Genomic DNA, 8610 nt, shown 5'->3' with positions numbered 1-8610 from the left:
GCCCAGCAGGGAAACCACCCCGAGAGCTGGCAGCAGAGGGGCACCCCGCTCTGCTTGGCAGACCCCATGCGCCGCAGCCCTCCTGGCAGCGCGGCCTTGAGCGCAGCCCTCACGTGCAGTGGGGCGAGGAGAGCGAGAGTCAGCAGAGAGACTGCAGGGCACCTACGGGAATGCTTCTCCCTCCTGGAAATTCTGGATCTGGGTCAGATTTGACCCCGTATCTATTACAAAAACAAACATGTGCAAGTCTGCTTTTCTAAACAGAGACTTCGACTGTCTTGAAGTTTCTGGACTTGTCAGGAGAGCTTCCTGCTTTCTGCCGTGAGCTTGGGCACGCATGCTGGTGACAGCAGTGGCTTCACAGACATGCCTTTTGTGTTTTTTTTGCATGTCCTTCAAAAAGAGGGAAAATGGTGTTCCATGTTTCCTCTGGGCTGCCCAACCCAGTAGTTCAGAGAAAGGCTTCCCAGCCGGGGGCTGGGGCGAACACCTCCGGGACAGGTGGGAGACGCGGGCACCTGCTTGGTTTTTGTGAGCAATCCCTGGTGAACAGTCAGCATGACACATGGCTCCGCTAAGTGCTCCAGCCAGAGCCTGATCTTTAATTACTCTGAAGAAGAGCAGCTCAATCACTGCTGCCAGTGGAAAGGAAATTAAGAAGACCTAAAAGACTGAGCAGACCTCAGCTGCCCCGGTGGACGGACCACGGCCGTGGTGTAGAAATCCCCACGCGCTGCTGCAGGGAGACGTCCCGCAGCCCGTGGCTGTGTCCTGCCCCTGGGGCAGGTAGCCCCGCGCCCCAGCATCCCGCTGCTCCCGGTGGGCGCAGCCGCTTCACCGCCTGGACTTTGGATGCCACGTGTCAGCCGGGCATCGTCCGCAGGTGGAGCAAGCGGCACGCTGCCGCCACACGCCCAGGCCAGGCCACCTTCCCTTTGCTCACCCCACGAACGCCCTGGGGAAGGCTGGGGGGGGACAGCAGTGACCTTTCCAGGGGGGTCAACTCAAGAAGGACCAAAACCACCCCAAAGGCTTCCACAGCAGTGGGGCTTTCTCGCTGCAGGGGTGACGGGGGGGTGGCAGCGGCATGGGGGGGCTGCGGGCGGTCCCCGACCCCCGGGGCGGCAGCACCAGGCTGGTGCGGGGCTGCTGCAGCCGTGGCGCTCAGGCAGCAGAGGAGCCGCGAGAAGCCAGACCCACGGGGCTGGGAGGTTCCCTGTGGCTGCCGCCGCCTGGCATCGTCCGCCAGCCGTGGCACCGTGCGGGGCAAAGTCCTGCTGCGGCGCCCACGCTGCGCACCCGGGAAGCGGCCGCTTATCAGGGCCCGGCTCTGCCCCGAGCCAGCGTGGAGCCACAGGCTGGCACCTCGGGTGTGTGGCCCCGCCAGGCCGTATCCTGCCTGCCCCAGCCCCACGCAACCATTTGGGTGCTCCCGTGGTCAAACCTTGCCCGTGCATCCCCTCCTCTCCTGCCCTGGGGCTCTTAAACCCCACCCAGCATTTGGGGAGCGAATCCTGCCCGCCGGCTGTGCCGGGCCCCCGGGCACCCACAGCAGGAGGAGACTGCACCGGGGCACCCCAGAGGGTCGGACCAGGCCGGGCTGGGGCAGCCAGGAGCGGAGGAGGCCGCTGAGGGGCTCTGCTCCTCTCCTGAGCTCCCGGGGCAGCCCGAGAGGGTTTCCAGCTCTGCTGGCTTCCGACCACAGCCTCGAGATTCTCCACAGGCCGCTCACGGCGCACTTAAATAAAGCAGCCCAGTAGCTATCATTTGGGTGGTTTCTGTATTATTTATGTTTCCTTCCGCTCCTAACCAAGAGCCAGGCCTGGAGCAGCCAGGAGGGCTGTGGCTGTCCCCGCTCCCGCAGGGCCTCACCGCAGGGACCAGCGCTCGAGCCTCTGCTCCCATCCCTGCTCCGGGCACATCCCGGGCAGCGCTGGGAGCCCGTCCTGCCCCGGCACCGTCTGAGGCACGGGAAAACCCCACCGCGCGTTTCAGCGGTTAAATCACGGCTCCAAACGAACTCGTGCCGTGCCCTGCGTTTGGAGCCGGCTGCTCGGCTTCCCACCGCCCCTCGCCGCCGTCCCGGGGCCTCATCCTGCCCGCAGCAGGCACCGCGTCTGCGTCAGCTCCTTATCGGCCCCCCCGTAGCCGGGCGGCTGCAGCACCGCAGCGGCCAGCACGTTGCTGCGGCTGCATTCTTCCAGTCCCTGATTTTTATTTTTTTTCTTTTTTTCCACTTCTTACTTCTCAGAAGAGGAGCCCGGGGCTGGCGGGACACGCGCTGCTCCCGCGTGAGGCCTCGCTCCTTCCCTCCTCCCCTCCCCTGTGAAGGGGCCGGGGGGCGGCGGGGCCGGGGGCGACCCCCGCCCGGGGGCCCGGAGGCAGACGCGGGGACCCCCCCGCGCCCCGTACCTGCGCCCGGCCCCGCTCCCCGCCCCGCGCCCCCGGCCCCGGCCCCGCCGTCCCGCCCCCAGCCCGCGGGCGGGGGCCGCCCGGTCCCGCCCCGGAGCCGCCCCGGAGCCGCCCCGTCCCGGCCGCCCGGACTTTACCTCCCGGTCGGGCCCGCGCCGTTCCGGGCCATGTGAGCCGCGGGGCCGCCACCGACCGGGCACCGGCATGGAGCGCAGGAAGGTCTTCGTGGCGCTCGACGTGCTCTGCGTGGTGGTCGGTAAGGGCCCCGCGGCGCGGCCCGGGGCTGGGCCCGGTACCGGGCTCGGTACCGGCGCGGCCGCGACCTCCCCTCCCCTCCCCTCCCGTCCCGTCCCGTCCCGTCCCGTCCCCTCCCCGCCCGTCGGGGCTGCGCCAGGGGCGAGGGGTGGGGTGGGGTGGGGGGCCCGGGCCCGGGCCCTCTCGGCGCCCACCCGCGGCGCTGCGGCGGCCCCGGGGGCCGGGCTCCGGGGCAGCCCGGGGAGCACCTGCCCGGCCCCGGCGGCCTTTGGCCCCGCGCTGCCGGCACGGCGGCCGGGGCTCGCTGCCCCGACGAGGAAGCGGTCGGCCTCGCCCGCGCCGCTTCGCCTCCCGGGACGGCCCGAGAAGGTCCCGGGACGGCCCCGAGAAGGTCCGGCGGGGCCGGCCCGGGGCCGCGGCGGCCGCCCGGTCCCTGCCCCGCGGAGCCGCCGAGCTGCGCCCGCCGCCGGGGGCTGCCAGACGCCGAGCGCCGTCCGACGGCGGCCGCGGGGCAGCTGGAGCCGGTGCGGGGCCGCGGCGGGGGCCGTGCCCGGTGCCGGCCGAGCGCTGCCGGTGCCTCCTCCCGAGCAGCCTCCGCCCGTTTCTAAAACCGACGGTCGCAAGCGCCTAATTAAGACGGATGGGCTAAAAATAAAGGCCCAGGTCGTAATTTCGGCCTCCTGCGCCGGGGAATTGCATTCTTGGGCTCTGTAAGCACCGGTGGAGAGGGGCAGGTTCCTGTTGTTGTTTGAGTCTCTTTTCTCTCGTGTGCGGGTGCCTTTTATTTTTAGGGGAGCTTTTTTGGGGGTTGAAATTATCCAGAAAGAGAAGCAGCATCTAATTTGAGCAGCAAATGAACGTTTGAAGCGCACCCAGAGGCGTCTGAAAGCACCCCCTGCGCGCAGGGCACCTGGCTCCTCCGCCAGCCGCCCGAGCGGCAGCGGTTAAGGCTTGTCCTGGCTTTCTCACAGCTTTTTTTTGGCTGCTTTTGCTTCTGCCTGGGGAGAGCGTGGAGACAGTGGATTTGGAGGCCTGGAAGCAGCAGGGGGATTCTCTACCGTGACTTTGCACTCGGATGAGCAGGAGGTGGCGGGCCCAGGGGCGCACGGGACCCCCGTCACGCACCCTGGGGAAGGGGCGCTGCGGGGAAGGTGTCCGCTGGGGACAAAGGTGGGGTTTTTTCCCTGGAGACGGTTAAACAATGGGCAGGCGGAAATCGCTTTATGAAGGCGGAACCGGGAAAGGAGCCCGGGCTTAAGGTGGACCGCAGGGCCGGGGAGGAAGGTGCTTTCTGCAGCCGGTCCCCGCAGGAGGAGCATCACACCCGGCCGAGCGCTGCCAAAGCGAGCGACCCCGGGGGCTGGAGCAGCCGTGGGCAGGAGGTCGCCTGCCGGTGAGGGCTATGGCAGGGGGCTGAGACCGCCCCTGAATCCCCTCTTGGTTGCTGGGATGTGCAAGGGAAGAGCTTGAAGATGCCCATGGCTGGCATGCACAGGGTGGAAAAGCCTCCTCAGCTGGACTGATCCAGTCAGTCTCAGCACCGGTGCAGAGCCATGCCGGGAGGCAGGGAGAGGCCGGCCAGGAGCAGGGCTGCGGGAAGGGAGAGCGTGGGCAGGGGCTGGATCCCCCACCAGCTGTGCTGCGCCTTCCAGGCTCTGGCTTTGCCCACGCCTGCAGGAGGGTCCTGCCTGGACCATCGAGGGCCTGAAAGTACTTCCCTGGTGGAAAACGGGTTTGCAAGACACCTGTGCTCATTAGCCCTAAGAAGCTGTGACCTCCTTGGCTGGAACATCCCGGGGAGCGTGAGGAGCGGGTGCATCATCAGCCCTGGGTCTGCAGCCCGGGGAGGAGCAGGAGCTCTGGGGGTGCCTGAGAGCAGCCATCGGCTGCGGTATCTGGGTGCTGCAGGCAGCTGCGAGCTCCGATAGCACCCTATCAGCAGCGGGGCCGGCGTGCTGCCCTAGGCGCAAGATCCTTCCCCAGCAGTGGGGAGCAGGAACTGGGGGGATGTGGGACGGGGAGACCATACATGCTGGGTGCCTGCGTGGAGCCTGCAGGCCCGGGTACCCCAGGCCTCTCCCTCTCTCTGCCTTGCAGCATCTCTGCCCTTCGTCATCCTGACGCTGGTGAACTCCCCGTACAAAAGGGGCTTCTACTGCAATGACGACTCCATCCGCTACCCCTACAAGGCGGACACCATCACCCATGGCCTCATGGCTGGGGTCACCATCACCTGCACCGTCCTCATTGTAAGGAAGCACTGTGCCCCCCTCCAGGCCCCCGGCAGGGCTGCAGGACCCTCTGGCCAAAGGGCTGGGCGTTCCCCTGAGGGGATGAGCCCCATGGCTCGTGGGGCTGGGATCCTGAGGGGTGAGGGCAGGCCCTGGGAGAGTGCCGGGGGCTCCTCTGCTGCAGCCCGCCAGAGCATCCCGTGGCCCTGGAGCCAGGACCCTCACCCTTCGGCCCTTGCTCTCTGCAGATCTCATCGGGGGAGGCGTACCTGGTCTACACGGAGCGCCTCTACTCCAAGTCGGAGTTCAACAACTACCTGGCTGCCCTCTACAAGGTGGTGGGGACCTTCCTCTTCGGGGGGGCCATCAGCCAGTCCCTCACCGACCTGGCCAAGTACATGATCGGCCGCCTACGGCCCAACTTCCTGGCTGTCTGCAATCCTGACTGGGCGAGGGTGAACTGCTCCACCTACGTGCAGCTGGAGAACATCTGCCTGGGGGAGGGCAGGAACGTCACGGAGTCCAGGTGAGCCGTGGGGCCGCGCCGCACGTCCCCAGGCTTGCGGCTGCCCCAGAGGGGCAGGGGGCTTGCAGGGGGCTGGCGGCCGCCTTCTGTGGCCTGACCCCTCCCGTCGGCCCCCAGGCTGTCCTTCTATTCCGGGCACTCCTCCTTCGGGATGTACTGCATGATGTTCCTGGCGGTAAGTGCGGTGCTGCAGGGAGGGGGGGAGCTCCGGGGCACTGCCCCCGCACCGGGTGACAGCTCTGCGCCCCCCCAGCTCTACGTGCAGGCCCGGCTGGTGGGGAAGTGGGCCCGGCTGCTGCGCCCCACCATCCAGTTCTTCCTCATCGCCTTCGCCATCTACGTGGGCTACACCAGGGTCTCTGACTACAAGCACCACTGGAGCGATGTGCTGGCAGGGCTGCTCCAGGGGGCTCTCATCGCCGTCCTCATCGTAAGAGTCCCCTTTCCCTCCGCCCAGGGAGACAGTGTCCCCGCCTTGGGGTGCGCGGCCCCGGCAGGACCCCACGAGGCTGGTGCCAGGGCCTGGGGGGGCGGGGGGAGCCGGCTGGCTGCCACCCCGCAGAGGTGCAGGAGCAGACCCTGAGCCCCAGCCCTGTCTGGCTCTTCCAGGTCCGCTACGTCTCCGACTTCTTCAAGCACCGTCCGCCCCGGCAGTGTGACGAGCAGGACCCGGAGCGCAGGCCCAGCCTGCCGCTGACCAGGAGCGACTCGGAGCACAATCACTACAGCTACCGGGGCACCCCGTGAGCTGCGCGTGTGCCGTGCGCCCCGGACTGCCGACGCCGCCCCGTGCCTCGCCCGGCGCAGGGGCAGGGGCCGTGCGCTTCGTGCTCACTGCGGGCTCCTCGCTGCCGCCGGCCGGCCCTGCCCGGCCCCGCTCCCGGCCGCGCTGCGGCTCCGGCACACAGCAAAGCTGGGGCTCTGCGGGGCCTGGGAGCGTGGGGAGGGGGGGCCCTGGTCCCATCGGCCTGAGTCACGCTCCGCAGCCGCTTTCCCAGCCCGCTGCGTGGCGGGGAGGGAGGGTGGCACGGGGGGGTGGATTTGGGGCCAGCAAACAGCAGCGAGTGAACTCCTTGGGCCGTCTGAGGCTGCCTGGCGCTGCACGCCTGTTGTCCCTGTCAAATTACACCGCCTTATGAGCACAAATCCTCACGAGCACAAGGGGAGGAGGACAGCTGCTGGGCTTGCAATGCCTTTTTTGAAAGGACTGGAGCAAGCCAGAGCTCTTCTGTTCCTTGATTACCTTTAAAAGTGCTGCTGGCTGCCAGTGGCCGCGGGGCTGGGGTGCCCAGGCTGCTCCTTGCCCCCCCTGCTTGTGCCTGGCTCAGGGTGCAGGGCTGCTCCTGACCCTTTGTCTGCTGCAGCTTCAGCTGATCCTTTAGGGGGTAGGGGGAAGGGGAGAAATCTTCTGTGGTAAAGGGGGGGAAAAAGGGGGACGTGGAGCTGGGCACAGGGCTCCTAGCTCCCTGGGAAGGTGAGAAGGGGGCCACATCCCAGCCCTGTCTCTGATCTACAGCTGGCACTGGTGAGCCGTGGGCCTCTTGTTAAACTGCGTGCATTTTGATGATGATGTTTTTGTAAAAATGTGTTTTTTAAATTAGATCATCCTTAAAGAATGTCTGTCTTGGGCCTGTTCTCTTGCTCCATGGATGCTTCTGGCCTTGGAGTGGATGGGCTGAAGAGTGCCGGGCTTCCTCGCCAAAGGGCCCCTCGACAGGGGGTGTCTGCTGTGCCCCGGGGGGCTGAGGAGCCCCTGGGGGTTGTGCTGGGACACGGGGCTTGAGCGGGGACTGACGGGACAGCAGGGACCGACTGAAGCAGCTGTGTTCGGATTGGGCTGGAGGAATTGCTGAGGGACCTGCCAAGGTGTTGAAACCATTGCCTGCTGGGGGAATTGTTCTCCTGCCACCCCTCCCTCCAAGAGGCGGCAGAGCAGAGGAGCCCCCTCAGGTGCTCCTCTGGAGGCAGAAGAGCCAGGGGCTGCAGCACGGGTCCGGTGTGGGGCCTGAGCTTTGTGCGAGGCCTGGCCGAGGCAAGGGGCAGCGTGCGGGGATGGGGGAAGCCCTGGGGATGGGGCCCAAGCTGCCTGCCTGTCCTGGGCTCGGGGGGAGCGGGGGGCTAGGGCTGCTCTGTGTGGCTGCGCCGCTCCCAGCCCCGCGCTGCCCTGACCCTAGAGGAGCCTCCGTGCTTCCCGGTGCCGCGGCAGGGGGAAGGGAAGGTGGATGGAGCCTCTTGGAAAAAGTGACGTTGTGTGCCTGCAGCTCCCTTGGCTGCGGGTGCTGGAGCCAAGGGAGGCTCAGAGCTGCCTGCGTCCTGCTGCTGACAAAGGGGTGCGGCGGGGGGAGGCAGCAGCCCCAGCATGGGGGCCGCTCTCTCAGGGAAGCCGGGGTGCGTGCGGGACAGGGATGGGGCTCGTGCCTGGTGTGGGGCAAGGGGAGCTACGGCTCTCATGGCACGGGGAAGCCCAGCAGCCCCTCTGTCTGGGCATATCTCAGGCTCTTTGCTGTACCCAGGAGTGGTGGTCAGGTCCCAGGAGGACCCAGGGGTCCCCTGAGACCACCAGCTCCGTCCCCGGTCAGCGCAGCCACGTCCCTCCTTGCTGGGCGCAGCAGGGGCCACGTGCGCCCTGGGCTTGCTGCGTGCTCTCGATGTGCTTATGCAGCAGTTGCTCCAGTCTAGACAAGCCCTGACCAAAAAACACCTTCCCTGGGTGGGGGAAAACTTCCTTGCTTCATGCTGCTCTTCCTTCCCTGGGAGAGCTGTCCTCCTGCCAGCCAGTCCCTGGTCCCCCCAGCAGCGTCCCCGTTCCTGTCCCAGCCCTCTGGGGCTGCTCCCTCCATATCTGATGGCACAAAACAATGCAGCGGAACTGCCAGGGCCTGAGGGCAGGGCATCTCTGCTGCAGTCTGCAAACAAAGGAGTGGGGGCAGCAAGGCACAGCCCAGGCTGTGGGGTCGTGGGATTGCTGCCCTGGGTGGGGGCTCCAGGGGTGCTCTCGGGGCAGCGGCTGGGGCCGTGGTGCTCAGCGACTGCCTCAGCTCCTGGCGTTGCCTCGACAGCTCCTCTGCGCAGCCAGGAACGTGCCTGCTCCCTTCCCTTGAGATCTGATTTCACCCCTTGGATGCAGCTCTGGAAAAACCAGCTGGGCCACAACGCCGCAGCGTGTGGCGGGGCTGGGCTGGGGCA

The 8610-nt window shown here is 67.2% G+C and overlaps 1 protein-coding gene across 1 annotated transcript; it reads left to right on the top strand.

The window, feature by feature from the left end:
• Positions 1-2501: 2501 nt before the first annotated feature.
• On the top strand, positions 2502-7040 carry PLPP2 (phospholipid phosphatase 2). Its single transcript, XM_083810555.1, has 6 exons — positions 2502-2668; positions 4765-4916; positions 5147-5424; positions 5542-5599; positions 5678-5854; positions 6034-7040. The coding sequence occupies exons 1-6, from the start codon at positions 2617-2619 to the stop codon at positions 6169-6171; spliced, it is 855 nt and encodes a 284-aa protein (XP_083666681.1). The 5' UTR covers positions 2502-2616; the 3' UTR covers positions 6172-7040.
• The last annotated feature ends 1570 nt before the right edge of the window (positions 7041-8610 follow it).

Source organism: Anser anser (assembly GCF_964211835.1).
Source record: "Anser anser genome assembly, chromosome: 25".
NCBI classification, from domain to species: domain Eukaryota; kingdom Metazoa; phylum Chordata; class Aves; order Anseriformes; family Anatidae; genus Anser; species Anser anser.
This window is presented reverse-complemented; position numbering and strand designations above follow the sequence as displayed.

Bases quoted from the DNA above. Each gene is read 5' to 3' on its own strand.
- PLPP2 (XM_083810555.1), top strand. From the start codon at position 2,617: ATGGAGCGCAGGAAGGTCTTCGTGGCGCTCGACGTGCTCTGCGTGGTG. The intron at 2,669-4,764 runs GTAAGGGCCCCG...TCTGCCTTGCAG, and splicing joins CGTGCTCTGCGTGGTGGTCG to CATCTCTGCCCTTCGTCATC. The intron at 5,855-6,033 runs GTAAGAGTCCCC...TGGCTCTTCCAG, and splicing joins CTCTCATCGCCGTCCTCATC to GTCCGCTACGTCTCCGACTT.